Raw genomic sequence first — 20,354 nt, forward strand, 5'->3', positions numbered from 1 at the left:
ACACTGTGGTGGTGTGTATGCACCAAACCAATCAGGGTAACACTGTGGTGGTGTGTATGCACCAACCCAATCAGGATAACACTGTTGTGGTGTGTATGTACCAACCCAATCAGGATAACACTGTGGTGGTGTGTATGTACCAACCCAATCAGGATAACACTGTGGTGGTGTGTATGCACCAACCCAATCAGGGTAACACTGTGGTGGTGTGTATGTACCAACCCAATCAGGATAACACTGTGGTGGTGTGTATGTACCAACCCAATCAGGATAACACTGTGGTGGTGTGTATGCACCAACCCAATCAGGGTAACACTGTGGTGGTGTGTATGTACCAACCCAATCAGGGTAACACTGTGGTGGTGTGTATGTACCAACCCAATCAGGATAACACTATGGTGGTGTGTATGTACCAACCCAATCAGGATAACACTGTGGTGGTGTGTATGTACCAACTCAATCAGGGTAACACTGTGGTGGTGTGTATGTACCAACCCAATCAGGATAACACTGTGGTGGTGTGTATGCACCAACCCAATCAGGGTAACACTGTGGTGGTGTGTATGTACCAACCCAATCAGGATAACACTGTGGTGGTGTGTATGCACCAACCCAATCAGGATAACACTGTGGTGGTGTGTATGTACCAACCCAATCAGGATAACACTGTGGTGGTGTGCATGTACCAACCCAATCAGGATAACACTGTGGTGGTGTGTATGTACCAACCCAATCAGGATAACACTGTGGTGGTGTGTATGTACCAACCCAATCAGGATAACACTGTGGTGGTGTGTATGTACCAACCCGATCAGGGTAACACTGTGGTGGTGTGTATGTACCAACCCAATCAGGGTAACACTGTGGTGGTGTGCATGTACCAACCCAATCAGGATAACACTGTGGTGGTGTGTATGTACCAACCCGATCAGGGTAACACTGTGGTGGTGTGTATGTACCAACCCAATCAGGGTAACACTGTGGTGGTGTGCATGTACCAACCCAATCAGGATAACACTGTGGTGGTGTGCATGTACCAACCCAATCAGGGTAACACTGTGGTGGTGTGTATGTACCAACCCAATCAGGATAACACTGTGGTGGGTGTATGTACCAACCCAATCAGGGTAACACTGTGGTGGTGTGCATGTACCAACCCAATCAGGGTAACACTGTGGTGGTGTGTATGTACCAACCCAATCAGGGTAACACTATGGTGGTGTGTATGTACCAACCCAATCAGGATAACACTGTGGTGGTGTGCATGTACCAACCCAATCAGGATAACACTGTGGTGGTGTGTATGCACCAACCCAATCAGGGTAACACTGTGGTGGTGTGCATGTACCAACCCAATCAGGGTAACACTGTGGTGGTGTGTATGTACCAACCCAATCAGGGTAACACTATGGTGGTGTGTATGTACCAACCCAATCAGGATAACACTGTGGTGGTGTGCATGTACCAACCCAATCAGGGTAACACTGTGGTGGTGTGCATGTACCAACCCAATCAGGGTAACACTGTGGTGGTGTGTATGTACCAACCCAATCAGGGTAACACTATGGTGGTGTGTATGTACCAACCCAATCAGGATAACACTGTGGTGGTGTATATGTACCAACCCAATCAGGATAACACTGTGGTGGTGTGTATGTACCAACCCAATCAGGGTAACACTGTGGTGGTGTGCATGTACCAACCCAATCAGGATAACACTGTGGTGGTGTGTATGTACCAACCCAATCAGGGTAACACTGTGGTGGTGTGTATGTACCAACCCAATCAGGGTAACACTGTGGTGGTGTGCATGTACCAACCCAATCAGGGTAACACTGTGGTGGTGTGTATGTACCAACCCAATCAGGGTAACACTATGGTGGTGTGTATGTACCAACCCAATCAGGATAACACTGTTGTGGTGTGTATGTACCAACCCAATCAGGATAACACTGTGGTGGTGTGCATGTACCAACCCAATCAGGATAACACTGTGGTGGTGTGTATGTACCAACCCAATCAGGATAACACTGTGGTGGTGTGCATGTACCAACCCAATCAGGATAACACGATCGGGATACAATTGTGGTGTTTTGTTATGGAATCTCCACCAGGAAATGATGTGTAATTGCTATCTCAATCAAGATACCATTTCCATTGCCCCATGTCATACCATTCCGCGTGTCGCACCATGAAATATTCTAGTGTAATGTTCCCGTGATATACCGTTCTTAATGTCCATGTGGTCTAAATGTTTGCCCTCTTGGCAGGTTGGGGTATCGTACTTGATATCATTGTGTTGTTGGTACTGACAAACAATTAACGCAATACAATGCAATTAGCAGTGTCGTTAGATTAAGTAGTGATTACCCAATAACGTTCATTTGGCTTTTATTTCTTTTAAAGAGTAGTTCATAATGAAGTCAGTGGGTGGCGAATACAAACTCTGGTCGGCTAATAAAGACAATTACAAAACATTCCCACAGACTAATTGATTAAAATACAGATAGTTTTACAAACAGCTTAACAGCTTTAAACAGTCCAGTAATGGAGCGCAGTTGGCGAATTATCAACTGTTAAAACAGTTCTTTGAAACTTGATAACAATTAATGCGCAACTTTGATAGTGAACCCAAACTGTGCGTTGCTTTTTTTAATGAGAAAAAAATAAAATATTTTGTAGTCGTGATTTTTTTTCGAACAAACTAAAAAATACAGTGGGAGTAAAGCACTAAATTGGATATACCAGCGATGCATAATATTGAAAATCCGTGGTATGTAGGATGCAGGTTACACCCTGGGAGAGAACTTCACGGAGTTTACACGTATGAGGGCGATAATTCCGTTTAAATGTAGTTAGTATACATAACTCTGTCATTCTACAAAAAATAACTTCTAAGTAATATACTACTGACACAGATGGCATGTTGAGGCTCAATGATCAGATTAAAATAACGGTTAACATGTACAGTTAATTTCTAACGAATTGGATGGCCATCTAGCGTAGAAACTAAAAGTTGGCTTGATTGAAAAGTGGGCAAACAAACAAGCTTCTAAAATCATTGAGTTATTCGGTACACAAATAATCAATCGGCCAATGTGTGTGTCTGTGTACTATGTTGTATCAAATTCCTTTAATATGTCCAAACACTAAAGTGCCGCTTTTGAAGTTGTGTGGAAGTCCATCGGTAGTCTCCGCCCCCATAATTTGCCATCCAAACAGGCTGCGTATTGAATTTCGAACGAGGTAAGTAATACCGCACAACTAAACCCCCACCTCGGGTACATCAAAGAAACTTCTGTATTTTTCGTCGGGAATTATGGGATAGCCAGGGCGGGGATGTTCGCTGATGCGGCAACTTATTGGCGGAGACTACTTTGAGAGAACACACACTTGATCGCCGAGAGGTTGGCGCTTTCGCTTCGGTTACCAGCTAAAGGTGACTGCAAAAGCCGAACACGTCAGACTCAAAATAGTCCAGAGCACTTAAATTCCGTTTGAATGCCATGTAACACAGGTGAAAGAGATTACATTTGCCTATTCCTCGAATTAATTAACCGAACGACTGGTCTGTTCACACGCACAAACATGCATATGCATTCTGACCGCTCTCTCCCAAGTCTTCGGAAATTGTTCCACCACCAAGTGCCTATTTAGACTATCGCTCATGCTTCCAAAAAAACAGTGTCGGTATTTTTTTTAATTGCATACCCACATATTCATTTACAAAGGCGTATATTATTGTTATGACACTTGCAATTAAATATACAGTGTACAGTAAACTGATAGAATGTATAAACATCAAACACACATATTTTATTTCTGATATGTTTTAACCTTTAGTTTACATGAGTGCAAGTTGCGCATGTGTGATTGTTTGTGTGCGTGCTTTTTGCTGCATGTGTAAAGATCGGATAGCTAATCAGAGCGTGGTGGCATTCGATATCTCTGTGGATCGAGCATGTCAACTGCGCCCTGTTGCCACTGAAATTAGCCACACTGTGCGTTTGTAACATTACACTCTATATAATTACACCGAATAGGAAGAGTTACCGGAGCACAATTAGCGTGTTTATAATTGCGACTTTGGTTCGAATTTTATATCTTCCGTTACCCTCGCTGTATTCGACAGACACATGCATCCAATGTTACCATAAAACAAATCTCTGAGATATCAAGTTAAATCGTGCAATGCACCCGTTTTATACCTAATCACGGAAGTTTAAGATATTCGTAATAACTATTTCAGTCGTGGCGATATACCGCTAGACACTATCGAACTTAGCAAACCATTGTACAATGTATACTGAGCACACAGAAATGTAAGTTATCTTCCGCGCTACCACATAAAGGTACCCCCTCTAGCGCCAGAAAGTACGGTAATCAATGCGAATAGGGTAGTGGAAGTATGGGAGATTTCTAACCACGCCCACAAAGCAATGCGACAAACGCCAACACCGTGTACAGAAAACGGATGATAGTGTGCTCCGCCCTGCTATTTATTTAAAGGACACTATTGGGTGTTTTGTGACAGACGAAGAGGGGATTTGTTAAGTGGAAACTGTCAATCAAGGTCCATGCTAGGATAATGTATTCAGACAGTGTTAGCTAAGCGGTGGTGTCCACCAATCGCATTGCAAACTTAATTGAGGAATAATTTAGTACGCGCGCCGTTTACTTCATTAATAATATGTCTAGCAAGCCATTCAAGGCATGCTAGCATAGTAAAAGAGCTTTGGTGAAAGGGGGTTGGGCTTTCGGCACCACAAACAGACGAAAAACGAAAGAGGGCTAAAACTGACAGGACTACGTAGCGAGAATAAACTGTGCATAAACCAGGCTGCAGTGTACGAGTCAACCCTATGGCACAAAGCGAGTGAGCTTCAAGCCCGGCGTCTCTTTTCTGTCCTTGTTATACCAACTCGTCGCCCGAAGGCAGTATTTTGTTTCGAATAGGACTCGATCCCGAGCATTGCTCTTCAGTTTCAATCAATCGGCTGTTACAAGGGGATTTGACCTCCGTAGTCAGTTCAGTGTTGTGTTTACGTGTAGCATAGTGGGGACCAACTACTATACTGTTCGTACAAATACGGAAATCGACGTTTTTTACCCATGATTGGACTTAATGCACCAAACTGGACTCGATAGGACCCATTCGTACAACCTCTCCAACCCTATAGTGAGAGGTGTTACACGCAGGCATGGCTCAGGTAGGAGCCCTTTATTAAGCGCTGCAACCTCCACCAACGTGTGTTCTCAATAAGAGTCAGTATAAACGTACACGAGTCGGCGGCGCACCACTCAGAAGTCTCTCAGCAATCCAAGCAACTCACAACCGAATCCTTGTCCTCCCGGCGGCATGCCCTCAATCCACTCTTTGATTGACTCAAGCTACGGCTCCGAGGTGCTTCGAATTTTCCAACAATAATCCTACTTGTTCCTATTTATCAGCCTTCACCACTCAGCTTGTCATTTATATCCCTAGTCAATGTGAAACTAGGACCGGCCCGACATGTGAGAGTGCGTGAAGGCCGGTACTAAGCGCTCTGGTTGCATCCTTCGTCACTCGGTCTTCCTAACACTCACGTACAGTACTATCAACTAACTCGTAACATTTGTTTAGTTGGTAGTACTGCGGTTGGTGTTTTTGTGTGTACGCATGTTCTGAGTCCAGAGTAATGTTAGTATACATGCATTGATTCGGCCGTGCATGAACTGACCGACCACTCAATGTGACTTTTTTGTTAATAGTTTGGATCCTTGCATTGCACGTACTCGTATTAACACAGGCACTTCACCAACGTCAAAGTCCCTCACTTTCCTTCCCAGCAAAAATGTTTATAAATTTCTTTTGTGAAAGTCGTGCACTTTTGTTGTTTTTTTTTTTGTTTTTTTCAATTTATATCATACTGACGTTATTTTTCTGTTTATTTCCTAGGAGCGGAGTGATCTTGTGACTGGCCACAGATCAGGTTTTACCACAGGAACTGTCGGTAATTCGACGTCGTCTTTCTCGTCGGCACCGAGACTGTCGCATACTCCGACTACGGATTTCCAACCCCCGTATTTTCCACCGCCCTACAACATCCCACAGCAACCGTCACAGTTGGATTTTCACCATCATGTTAACACAGATCCGTATTCTCACCTTAATACCCTGCACCAACCCCAACAACATTACCACCAACTGCAACAACGCCCACAGCATGTCTTGCGACATAGGGACGATACCGACCCACTGCATCTGCAAACCAACATGCACCCCAGCATGTCACAACTTTCTGCATTGGACGGTAGACGAGACTACGGTGGGGTTCGCCGTCCCGATGTGTTAGTACATGGAGGCCACCACGGCCTCGGGAATCCAGACACCGATTTGCTGCTACACGGCTCCAGTCTAGGCCATGGGTTGGACTCAGACTCACAGGTACGCACATCAACTATCGTTTATAATTTCTCTATATCGAACTTAATTATTAATTTATTTGTTTATTATTATCCTTGTTTTTATCATCAATATTCTTTCTTTTTTCTTGTTTTGTTGCTAACGTTTTATATATTTGATGGTTTATGCTTAGTCGTGTTCACGTTTCGCTGTGTCTGTGAATAGTTTAGAGTTTTCATTTTAATAACAACCCAAAACATGAGCAAACTTTTGGAGATGATCGTTTTCGTTTGAAACTGCACCGCTATTCAGTAAAAAAATCCTAATAATATATGGTTATATCAGTTTATTTGAACATTTAATACGCATAATAATATTGCAAATATTTTTTTAAATTATCTCTTACCAATTTTAATGATCATGTATTGGTCGTCGTTAACGGCACACTGTAGTGACTTCGAATCTGTGACTATCGAGTCCATTGCAGTGGCACGCTAAACTTGTCTTCTCGACTGCCAGTGCCCGGGTTACCTTGAAACACAGACGAATATGTTTTTTTGTATATCTCATGAATTTGTGTGTATGTTCAGGGTATGCATTGTCGTCGTAGGTTATTTTAGACGAACGTAAACTAACACAAAAATAGCAAACATCGTCGATATATTGAAGTTCTTTAACGCGCTGTAATTTAATTTCGACTAGTGGCCATTCAGGAGTATTGAAGAAGCATATCAGAGCCGCCCGCTCGGCGTTGTTTAGTGGGTGACCAACAGCATTCACGGGTCTGTTAGATATTGGTGAAACTTACAACATTAGAACGTATTTTTGCTAACCCACCATCACACGTTTACACCTCGTTATAACAGCCTATTTGTCATTTAACTAGTCTAAGATTTAAGACCGGTCTATTCATTTCACTAAATTACAGAGACAAAAATTAATACTAGTATCTCGTGTGAGTCCCAAACTAATAGTATACTCCGATCAGTCCATGCTGGCAAGATGCGTCACACTATAAATCCAATATTCTTACCTCCATTCAGCCAGTTCTATAATCAATGCCCCTTATACAACTTTAAACGAAATGAAATGTTCTCTGTGTTTAGACTTCCAAATATTGACTCATTCTTAAGTTGACGTTTGTTTCTGTCGTCTTTCATCTACGTTGGCTATTGAGTGGTTTCTTATTCATTATAGGTGCTTAAATTCTTGCATTTTATTCGTTCTTTGGAGATGCAGTCCATTTACCGACAGCAGTAAAAAATCGCCAGTGTTTATTTTTATTTGATTGTAAAATAAATTTGGTCGAATAGTTATTTTAATCCTGCTTAGTTGCTTAGTTGAAATTTTGTTTGTTTTTCCCTATCATATGTTCTCATGGTGTGATTAGGAAAACAATCTAGTCGATGCCTACTGGGACGTCGGATTCGACCAGTTGTATATATCCCCCCTTTGGTTTTAAGCTGTTTTAAAAGCAAGGAGCGAGGAATCGAACTAAATACGTAACAACACACGTCCTAACGCAGTCGTATTTTTGATATGGTGACTAGCGATGATCTGCGTATCACAAACTGGCCCCACTAAAAGAGACCGTACCGTTCATTCCGTTTACATCGCACACTGTGTACACATAGGCACACACTCAGCGCAGTTGCAACTTATCCTACAACACCCATCTACAACTTGTGTTAAAATTATGTACAGTAGTGTACAACAACACAAACAGACGGTTGTTGTTTCGCCCAACTACCTTCGAATCTGGCCACCATTTTCTTTTTTCTCAAAAAATATACTTCCGTGTGCATTGGTGTTAGCATGTTAAAAATGAAGTCCCTTGTACAAAATATAAAATAACACGTAGGAAGATGAATTTTAGGAGTTTACAGTGTGAACGAGGAATGTTACCAATGGAATTGTAGGGGGCATTGTAAGTGAGTAAACGGGGCAGTGAATAAAGCAACGGAGTGAAGCGGAGAGAATCGTTTTGTATCTATTCATGTGTTTGGGGGCCTGAGAGCAATGTACACAAGAAATGCACTCATTTGGTTTGTTTAACACAAAGGAATACATGCAAATGTAGCTACACTATATACGGGACAAGCATTAACAGAGAAGACAAGAACAAAACATGTCCAAGTGCCACTTTTAACTCACGCCGTTTACGGTTTTAGCTCATTTCAAAACAAGCATATATGCATATTAGAATTCCAAAGCTTTCGCTTGAGTCTAATTACTCTGAGACCTTCTAGCCGCTGATCGCAAAGTTTATCCCCGAATTCAACGACAGTCGGTGGATGTGTTACGACTTGTCCATGTCCAGTGGGTTTTCGGTGGTCGATTAGCAGCGGGGTGATCGTAGAGTAGCAAAGAATTGGAGGCCACGGCCTGCTTATAGACAGACACCAGTGAACCCAGGATGTGAATCATACCGGGCGTTAGAGAGTTCTGCACTCCATTTGTCGATTCATTGATTCATTCAAATTCCAGATACAGTCCTTTTTTCCGCATGCTTAGCTCATTACATTGGCCTTAAATTCAGTACAATGTCCTGAGTCCGAGGACCACCTAAATTTCACTCGGCAGTTATTGTCCCCTGACTCCTCCTTTTCCCTTAAAGACGCCGATGTGCATTTTTCACTACCGAAAGTGCTCAAAATCAAGGCAAGATACTATGATCAGCCGAATAGTGACTTGGCATAGAGTTGTGGGATCCTTTTAATACAATCACTACCCGTTACTTACTCACTAGCCTCAGACCAATAATGTAGTAATTATTGTGCGCAAAGCTGCCATTGCCGTTCAATCATTTTTCTTGACATATGAGACGATTTTGGCTTTATTTCTCATAGTCTCATTAAGTTCGTTTGCTTTATACACGCACAGTCGTCATCGGTACTGATTTAGCTTTTTTGTTTTACCAGATCATCGCCACAAACAGTTTATTCATTCATTCATTCGTTCGTTCATTCATTCATTCAATCATTCATTCATTCGTTCGTTCATTCATTCATTCATACATTCATTCAACTTGATATATTTAACTTGTTGTTTTTCTCCATCCCAGCGTCTGTAATTTGCATACATCCCCCAACGAGAAATTATTCTTTTTGTCAATATGATTATTTGATATTTGTGAAGAATTTGACGAAATCATGTACACAAGAGGCTCTCTAATTTTTCTAATAAGCAGATCACAGGGACACACCAGAATGTTACCAACGTAACAAAGAAACACTTGTATATCTTTTATCAGAAAATTTCGGGTTGTTTTCAAAATATCGCTAGCCCCGAGGACGTGACAGTAGGTTGATTCCTACATTGTACTGCCAAACCAATCTATTTATATCAAACTTTGTAGACATAAAAGACGCCATGATATTCGGTTGGAAGGGAACACAATAGAATTTAGCATAACACTGCGTTATTGCTCTTTTATGTGGCACTATATCTTATATGAAGTCACGTGGGACCAAATACAATTTACTTACAGCATCCAATCCATAGTTATTGTCAATTATTTATTTTGTATAGTCTTGGATTTCTTCGTTTGTGTGTTCAACTTCAGCTAATCTCAACCTAGAATAGGTTACACATACTGGCCAAGGCGTTGTAGACCAGACTGGCATCGTGCTATGTGAGAGAATTCGCATAGGTAACACGCCTTCCAAATCGATGAGTACTTAGTCCCTTTGATTACAGCATATAAATGGGGGAATTGGTATAATGTGCGAGCTATTTTCTGCTTTGTCAAGGACCAGTGATCAAGAGAAGTGACAAGTAAGATGTGAGATTTCAAGCTTGGTCATTAAATATTGTTTTAAATTGTTGTATCTATCTTCGGTTTTCGACACGTGGCCCGTGGCTTTGACTCATAATGCACAGTACCAGCCACTGTCTGATTACTTCGCCCAACTCTCTGAAATAGCCACAAACCAAATAGAAAAAAATAAACGAAAATTCACTTTTTAATAATACAAATGCTTCTAAGAAGCAAATGAAATATTTGTTTTCGGATGCCGGACATTTTATTAAATGTATTTTGTTGTGTGTGTATGCGGCCATTTACGTATAGTCAAGACTGGGCTTACACACTGTATGATAGATTGAACAAACCTAGCGAGCTTTGGGAAAAGCTGCATTCCCCTTTTTCAGTTTGTATTATTAGATTTTCTAAATCTGCAAGCTAAATTGTTCATACTCAAAGGTCAACCCATCTTCTCACATAGCTGAGGCAATTTCCTTAGACCTGGGATTATGAATAAATTTTACTATTCTGGAGTGCCTTTCCATGAAAGCAATTGCTCTACAGCTGCCGGGCTCTGAAATAGATCAGTGCAGAGGGTAAAAACATCTTTCGCATCTTCTACTCAAAGGTGTCTTTTTCAGTTACACCTTAGCTTATTAATGGGCTGCGTGAAATGCTAATACACATTCGAACATAGTTATGTTGTCATGGTAATAGTTTGCATCTGTGTCAGCGTATAATGTAAAATCTATAGTTTTTTAGCTACACAGATAATAGTGAGATGGTGATAGTGGTAGATATGTTACAGTCAGACGTATAGAGTCGAGAACACTTTAAATATAAAAATTAAATCGCTTCGCAATTCAAAATGTCGCCTACGCCATCCGTGACGATTACAAAGTAGAATTTGTCTGCAATAATAAGTTGTAACGCTACCTGTCCTGTATATCACATAACAATGCATAATGTATAATTGTAGTTAAATATTGAAATTACTGAATAACGCATAGTGTGTAGTGTGCTAGCCAATACAACTAGGGGGTTTTCGGGAATTACAAACGGTAATTTTGTTAGTGTAAATTTGGTTATAGCGTCATAGCTAATTTTACTCGCTGTTCGCCAAGTAACTCGCCCGTGTGTGACACTCAGATGTTACCTTGTGCGAATCGATTAACGCCTCCTTTTAATACTGCGTTACAGCAGTCAAGGAATAACACTTCTTTAACGGTCGTTTTGTCAGCCCCAATTCTCGTGGGGCACGAGAAAGTTGATTTGTCCCACTGCATGGAGACATTAATCCAGTCCCATCCTAAAACCTAGGATTACCATGGCAATTTAATAGATTAACAATACAATTCAGACTTCAGCCTAGTCACTTAACTGACAATTCACTCTAAACAATCGCTTACATTTTTATTTATTTTTTCCTTCGCTTTGCCTGTCATTCATACTGAACACGTGGGACGCGCGGACGATTGGATTTTAATTACCTGCGCGATGTGTTCGTAACACTGGCAGTGCGTGGCGGTCTAACGTGAACTTACAAGTGTTCCCTGTTGGGATCGTACGGTATCATTGGATCGTCTCGCTGGCTGTGCCCCTCGATCTCCATTCCTATCTTGAATCAGTGCTTAGACACAGTCTAGAGAAATAGCGCCAGTTTATTACAACCTGCTGTGGAACTGTTGGAGGCATGCCTTCTATGTTTGCTCTGAAATGTTATATGCGAGTATAAACTGGGAAAAAATCCATTATACATCCGTTTCGCATACTAACACGAGGGAGATCCCGGGTGAGATTCAGACCGTTTCACCTATGCTGTTTGTTTATTATATAGTACGCGGTTTCTGCGAATATACGACATCGCGTTCGTCGTAACCACTAGAATATACCTGCATCACTCACTCAACTGTGTTCGGAATACTTGCAAAATTCTGATATACATTCGGTAAAACTCTCCTTTTACAATTTGATTCTTGTAGACAGGTTTGAATCACAGCCTAGCGGAGGCCATTGCTAATTTACGCTCTTGTCTCGGTAAACGATACAGCGGTCATACCAGTTGGTGTTCGATTTCAATTCTTATCTAGTGAACGTCACACTAGAAAAAAAATACAGACAACGTTATCGAGAATTACCGTCAAAATGTCTTCCTTTTTTTCTTGCAAAGATTTGAAAGGCTTGGATGATATTCACATGTACAGCAAGGGCACGGTGTCAGTCAGCAGTACGGGCCGTGTACACAAGTAGTTACTAGAACATGTACTGTAAATAAAAAAAAAAACGGTATTGTCTTCTGTGTTGTCGCTTTGTGATTGATTGATGCAAGAAATTCCCCGTAAATTTATCGATTTAGTACAAAGATTACGCAGAGCAGTTTTCGAATTCCATTTCAAGTCTGTTTGTCAATAGTTATCATGTTTTACATCCATAAGTGGGGAGCGTTGTATGGATGCTCCTATACCGTGTTCTCATTGTTATGTCCACTTTTAGAGTTCTTTTTCCCCTTTCCTTCTAAATTTCAGTTAATTGCAAGTTATTGACCAAAAGTTTGCTCTAATTGCCTCCAAGTTAACAACCCAATAATTGGCCTTTTTGTTGGTATTTTATTTCACCAATACGATCTCCGTTTGCCCGTTCATCGTAGCACATTCATCGACGAATGTTTTTTTTGCACAAGTCCACATTGTTATCCCGATGGGGAGTGCTTCACGAGGCGTAGTCGGCGACATACGTAGTTCAGTATATCCTTTTTTCTAGTAGAGTCTCTAAGCTTAAAACATTCTTGAACACGCTTTCTTACTATCTACCTTCTCATCAATGGCTCCGCAATCACCTCCTCCTTTGTTGTTGTATTCTCTTCTATAGACCCGGCTGATTGAATGAGCCTTACTCATACGTTTGGTTGGGCTGATTTCTTGTGTAAACAATTAGACTCTGTGCTAGTGATTCATTCCTATGGTAAAATCAGACTCAAGAGTACTTGAGTTGAAGAAGGAGACTTCTCGCTCTTCACTACTATTAGTGATCATGTTTATCGTTTATGTCCACAATAAATGGCCCATATTGTTAAAATAAAATCACTCCCCGTTCATAAGGTATCTTTGTATTCAAACACGAGTATTCTATTCATTTCGGGCTGCGATGCCTCAGACACGTTCAACTTGTATACGTACTGGTTTTTGATAGTTTCCATTGTGTGACAGTCAAGGTAGAAAATAATATTTAGTATAAGTAGGCGACCATTTTTTATTAACATTTGTTGTTGTTGTTACTGTTGTTGCAAAATAAGTAAACAAAACAAAAATAACTGAAACTAGAGGTGCAATTTCATTCGAGACGATTGTCGATTGGGTTTTAGCATTTAGAATAACGTGGACTGGAAAATGACACTGACACTTTATTAAAATGTTATAACTAACGTTATTTACACAGACGAACAGTGGCGAGACATGGCTGAAATGGAAAGGCCAGTACAGCTATTACGATGCAGCAGTTCAGTGGATGCGTTATGGAGACCATAATGTTAGTATCTCCATCATCATTCTCCGATAATATATAGTATTTGCTTGTATATCACGAGGAGTGGCCATTTTGAAACCCCCTACTCCGTTTTCTAAGTTTTCACCAACGGTTCCTTTATTAAGTGTTGCGGCATCATAAAAAAGTATGACAGACGGTCTCCTTATTTGCCCATAGGCCATGTAAGAAATGCGTCCTTTGATGCATGACCATATAAATAACCAGTGGCCTGGTATTTACATTACTTTATTTACATACAACACTGAAATTACTCATAATTGCAAACAATCTACTTGAAATATTCGCTGGGTATTATTATTTATCTGCGATTTGGGTATGCTAATTACAGACACAGTTACAATTAGCAAAAACAATTGCTCATGTGATTTAAAAACAGTTAATAACAAAAATGATAGGAGACACAGACACAGCGTAGCTGATCCAAGTCTTGGCTTACTCTTGTTGTTTTCATATATATAATATATATCATATATCTGCCCACACTTATGCACATCAACATTCATCCAACTCTGTCCTCTTGGCTTTTTTCAGTCTTGCTTACAGCGTTTAATTTCTTTCGTTTCTACAGCAAGCTGGCGATGACACAGGTACCTTTATTGCCGGTGAACACAACTCAGTGATCAGAAAGGGTGAGTTAACATTATCATCTTCTTTATTTTAGCGTCCGTCACGGTGTGTGTTCAGATAGCGAGTTTCGGTTCCCAATTTTATTCCTGGTTTTGTTGTGTTCTTGTTATTGGTTAATTTGTGTAATTAGCGGATGTAAAAACCTTGTTATAAAAGCAAGCCGTGACTTTGATACGTCGCGTCATAACAGGGCGCATCTATTTAATGAATGACCTGATTCGTTCCTCGCATTCACCGGCAGTGTGGGTCTCTGTTTGCCGTGCTAAACATCTGCGAATTCTCGTCTTCCTAATAACGGTGTGCCATTTATTCGTCCGTCAATTTTGAGTGATTTAGACAACATACAGCTATGCTTGTTAAAAATAATTTGAAAACAAGAAATACAAAATCACACGAAACTAGCACTGCTGTTTTTTTTTTTTTTTTTTTTTTTTTTTATACGTTGGTTTTCAACCCTTGATTTATACGATCAACCATAGCTCAAGGACTTGAGTCCATTTTAACGAAAATGAGGCAGGGGATAGAATTAACAAGACGCTTGTATGGTGGGCTTATTATTACGGAGCTTTAATACATACTAAAACAGGTTTCATTAAAGACCGCGTAATACGATAGGCTGACCGTTTACGCCAGAGTATGTGTGGCTGTAACCAGTTAATCTTTCTATTTAGCAACACAATATAGATTTTTTCACTATGTTGTGCGTAATTATCGGAATAGTCACTACCGTCTTTAATTTCACTATACAGTTAATTCTCTTAAACAGTATTTTCGTACGATGTTAGCGCCAAATGCTATTATTGTAGCACACGTAAGTGTCAGATAGTGGCATTTGGAACAGTGAGGAGCATTACAACTGTCTGAACAGTTGGACGAAAGCTTGAAGGGCCGGGTGCATCATGCGTATTTATGGGTGTGAATAGGATCTTAGAAACAGCATGGATATTAATTTCAACCATTTTAATAAAATCGAGTTCTCGGGCGCTATCGGTCATGAAAAACAAAGCAGAGTTTGCCCAGCGTCACAGGAGGGAAATACAAGTAAAATAGAGGACAATGCGCGGAGGGTGGAGGGGCTAGTAGTGGGTGCAGCAAAGGGAATCAAATGACTGACATGTGAAAGAAAAAGGGTTTCCACAAAGCAATGATCTGGTGAATATGAAAAATAACGTCAAGTATAGTATAGATAGCGAGGTCATAATGTTTACTGCTATATTATAGAGGACTACAAAGAAGACGACGAGAATGAGCTAGACCCATGAAAGGGAGTTGACACCCGGTTTGAGTCTCATTTGAAAAAAAAGAACGTTTAGAAAAAACATCGAGCCGGTTCATTCATTTGTGGTACAATGCCTGGCATTGTGTTTGTCTGTTTGTTGCTTTCAATCGCTGTGTACACCAACAGGATTTTAAGGATATAATGACAGTAGAAGTGATAAGAGAACCACTGATTGAACGATAGAGGGGCGGTGTGTCATTCACTTGGCTGTGCAAATTAGGTGAAAAATACGATTATGCCCGTAAGAAAGGTTGCTATAGTAATTGGAAAGAGAAAAGCACCATTGCAGAACTATACAGGTTTTTTTTAACAAGGCCAATATCTTTAAGTTGAGGGGCTGAATCAAATGAAGATTTACATTAAAGTTTGATAGGCTGCCACTTGAAGTATGTTTGACTAAGGGTCTTACAAAGACTACTTACATGGTCTACGCTGATTAGTTATTATCTACTAGTATCTTAGAATATCGTAAATTTATTAATCTTGGTTTATCAACTGAGATGTTCAGGGTTAAGTTATTATTAAGTATTGTGCATAATAGTGTAAGTATTATGTTAGTTGGATCATCTACTAGAGTACTGGAAGTGAGATTAATATTAATGTGGTTGGTTTATCAAATTAGGTGTTCAAGTTTAGGTTAGTATCAGATATGGTGTATTGTATTATATGGATTGAGCTAAGCTAACATTAATCTACCTGATTTCACAGCTGGGTATGGACTGGTTGGTTTCAATGCCGATTGGAAGGTGTTCTCAAAATTGTGAATAGAAAATATGCATATGTATAGAATCATGTTTCTTTGTGAAATCACGTGACATGAATTAAATTAACATATTGGTGTGTAACTCAACGTTACAATTTGTTTTAAAACCATGTTAATTTACGAGAAACTTTGAAGGTCATTATATGTGTAGGGTTCGCCTATCAATTGGAGTGTTCACAGTGGCCTACATATTTGCTAATCTGCCAACTAATGAGTGGTGGTAATTCCAGTTTTAACTAGTTGTTTAAACTAATGATTGGTTGGTCGATTGGTTTATCAATTAAAGTACGGGGAATTAGCTTTAGTTAATCTTGCTTATCAACTGATTCGAATGTAGCGACGTTGATAACGGTACGATTGGTTTATCAATTAATCTGTACAAAATGACACTGAGTTATAGTTAGTCGTGTTTATCTAAAGTGCACAGTTTTTCGTTACTCATATTGTCCAATTCGTCAAATATGATTTACGAAGAGATTAAGTTTCCGCGACTAACGTTTATATTAGTTATAGTCGTGAAGGTACTTAGTGTGACAATCAGGCTAGCAGTTAAAATAAATATGACTTGACAGAAGAAAGTAAATTATATTTTATTTATTTATTTATCTATCTATTTGTGTTTGTACTGATATCCACCGCTGTTCTCTGTTCAAGATCGTCAGTGTAACTACATATATTATAGAAGTTATACAACTGTGGGTTTTTAGCAATTGAAAGGGCTTTTTATGTTTTCATTATTTATTGTGTTTGTATAATATTTCATTTTTATGATATTATATTATAATAGTCAGCAGACGTACTACTGTGAATCGTCTCTGCCAGCCTTTGCCAAACCAAATTATATCTGTTATACTCACGATCAAAGAAGACGAACACAAATATTAATTTTCTATTTCGCACACAGCAAGTAAAGAGGGGTCACTCTCAGAAGGCGTCGATTGTGCCGAATACAACCATGAGTGGTAATTTAAACCATTCCATAGAGAATTGAAACGAACAACACCTTCACAATTTTCGACAATCTGTGATTTTTTCGAACAATTAACCATGGCGGTATATCGAGTTGTTTTATTCGTAGTTTTACGCCTTTCTTTAACCTTGGTCACGTCGACGTGAAATATCCATTTTAAATAAGAATATTTTATTAATAGTGACAATTTATGTGATAGGTGCGTTTAGTGGATGCTCTGATACAACGTGGACATGACTGCTCAAAATGATCGCAAACAAATAAATGGAACCATCTAAGTGGAAAACAAAGCTAGCACTTTTACTGACATTTATCAATAAATACCGAATCTCGATTGCTAAGATATGGAAAGTCTTTTAAGTCACGTGTTATATTAGTGTAATAATAGGAAGGGAGTTTGTCATGGCTGCAGTGTGTATTTCGTCAAAATATAATACCCAAATATCCCGAATTAACAAACAAAGGAATATAATTATTGATATTACTGTTTAATTTCGACTTCGTTGTTATTTCCGGGTCTTACATATAAAAGACAAACTCGACACGTGTTCTGACTGACATACACTGTCCATAGGGATTTTTTTATATTTTGAAGGCGTGCTGTTGTCAAGTGCACTCAAAATAGAGTTCGTCTTGTTCGTTAAATCTGCATCTAGTGACTCCTGCCAAAGCATGGTCGTCTTAAATAATTATAAAGCGACGTTATAACTTATAAATTTAGCGATCGAAGATATAGAAAAAATACTCGAAGAAAAAAAGGGCTAACAAAATGGTAATTGATAAACGGTATCTCTCTTTCCGTTGAGTTGGGAAGGAATAGATTCGACATTCCCATCCATAAACTAGCCAAGTGGTTAGCAATAAATGCTCACTTTCTTGCAAACCATTTAAAATATAAAAAAAAAACATACATTAAAATATATCGATTTTTATTCTAAGATGTGCGCATATTTAGTTATTTTAATCATAAACAATTTAACGAACAAGAAACATTTTGATTGGTTTAGGGTCTTTGTGTTTTTTTTGGAAATTCAATATCCCCTTTGTTGAAGAGTTTGTGATACCCAGTTTCTATGGAAATCACCGCAGACGAGTTGAAGTTCAATTATGGGATGCGACCATATATTTGCCAGCAATAATCAGTCATGAATGGAGATAGCCCAACTTACATGACGGGCCTATTGTGCCCTATTAGTTTAATTACAAGACCACTGTCCACCTTTCTACCGCGTTTTGCTGTCATAATTGTACCCGTCTATTCAACCCCAATTTTCGTCGCCTAGCAAAGTTTAATTTCGCGCGTAGTTGAAAGGAATTGCGTTTGGCATTTACTCGTTAGACGTCATAAATGACATTGGCAAAACCGATAAATTGCGTTGAACTTGGCAAGTTGGCGTTTGTTTATGATTGGTTTTGATGAAGACTTCGGCATGGCAGATAATTGAATGAACTCAAATAAGCGCTTACAAGTAAACACAAATACTGATCCAGTATGTGCCCACAACAGTAAAAATGTAAGTGGTGATTTTTTTTATAGCAGACGAAAGTGTCATTATCAAGTGCTAGTTCATTCCAGATGGAATTGTAGGTTGCCAACAGGTTGTATGGGCTTTCCCATGAGGAGTGTAGGGCACCCTGAATGGTACTAATTAAATTGAGATGGGACGAGACAATGGACGAAAACATCTCCCTATCTATGGTAGCATGTTAACTGACTCGGGGTAATTATATGATTTGGGGGGTATAATTCACAGCAGTGAGTTGATACGGAATGTGCTTGGGCTGGGCTTTGTCTGAGCTGCCAACACGAATCGCGCACAGCCCAATACACCCCAAAGGGTTCTTCGCCCTGCTAGCTCACAGAAATGCCGCACGGACGCCAAGAAGGGTTCCAATTGGCGCACTTCACACGAGGGGCCGCGGTCGGATTATCCAGCATTCGTCGCTTTCACTGATGCCGCCTTTTCATGTTAATTCTGCTGCTCGGCCAGCTCGCTGAGGCGGATACATTGTTACCGTGGAATTAGCAAGCAAATCTCTACTAACGAACGAGACTGATAAAAGCGTTGCCTTTATACGCAGCCATAATGGTCCCTTTTACGCACCAAACACACAGAAAAACGGCTTTGGGTTTATTAGAGTCGGAAAGGTATTAATTAGTGTTTTCTAAATATCCGTATAGCCTTCCTTTTGAATCCATTAGACATTATTTGTTACTTTTTGGTATATTTAAAAAATGCTGCGTTATCCCTCAGACATTGTCCCTTACGTATTTGGAATGACCGTGACTCTCTTCCGACGTCGTTCCAGCAATACCTGTCATTTTCGAAAAAAATATTGATTGAAAATAAAAGAAAAAAACGAGTCTATACTCTGATTGTGTAATTTTGTTGACCTAAGTTCCAGTTTCATGTATTCCCCCTAGGCCAAAGGTCACACGTACATTCGTTTAATTCAAGTTGAGTCAATGTCTATATGTATGTTGACCACAGGCTACGTCAGGTATCAGAGGCCGCAAGTGACTCAAGTAGGGAGTGCAAACTCATTGAAATAAACTCTTATTTACTTGTAAATGTGTTTCATTTCAAAATCCATATTGTTCTTGGCTACAACAAATTGTTGGCGTTTCTGTGCCCTTTTCAGTAAAAATCATTACATTTTTCACAATTCTTAGTTCAATATTTATTATATTTTCACATTAAATATTATGTTATGCAGTTTAATTATTACTCTCAATTTAATGTTATATACACTGTAGTATTACATGTATGTAGTATTTTTATATCGAACGAACAAGTATGACAACTTGATTTCAAAAGCAGGGAGTAATGGGTCTAGATTTCCATCTCGTCCACTTCTCAGTACGCCGACCTCGGATAGTTTGTTTACTCGTCCAACTTTTAAAAGCTCGATTTCGCCGAATGAAGTGAATTATACGTTTGGTGTGAAAATCCAGCTGAGATACCCGGTTCCTCCTCTCGGCAGCTACAGTGCATTGATCGATTTGTTGCAGCCCGCGGGTACAAGCCTCGCGCAGTCCAG

The 20,354-nt window shown here is 39.7% G+C and overlaps 1 protein-coding gene across 5 annotated transcripts in view; it reads left to right on the top strand.

The window, feature by feature from the left end:
- The first annotated feature begins 4,811 nt into the window (after positions 1-4,811).
- The window catches only part of Tcfap2b (transcription factor AP-2 beta), a 58,818-nt gene continuing 43,275 nt past the window's right edge, over positions 4,812-20,354 (top strand). The window contains exons 1-4 of one of the 5 annotated variants that reach the window (XM_085492640.1): positions 4,812-5,404; positions 5,939-6,427; positions 13,566-13,655; positions 14,242-14,302. In XM_085492640.1, coding sequence (XP_085348766.1) covers positions 5,360-5,404; positions 5,939-6,427; positions 13,566-13,655; positions 14,242-14,302 — 685 coding nt within the window. In that variant the 5' untranslated portion in view covers positions 4,812-5,359. Of the gene's footprint in view, positions 5,405-5,504; positions 5,681-5,938; positions 6,428-13,565; positions 13,656-14,241; positions 14,303-20,354 lie in introns of those variants that run through there. The other 4 variants (XM_085492641.1, XM_085492643.1, XM_085492642.1 and 1 more) reach the window with 4 other exon arrangements.

Source organism: Saccoglossus kowalevskii, chromosome 18 (genome assembly GCF_978046115.1).
Source record: "Saccoglossus kowalevskii chromosome 18, keSacKowa6.1, whole genome shotgun sequence".
In the NCBI taxonomy this organism is placed as follows: Eukaryota; Metazoa; Hemichordata; class Enteropneusta; family Harrimaniidae; genus Saccoglossus; species Saccoglossus kowalevskii.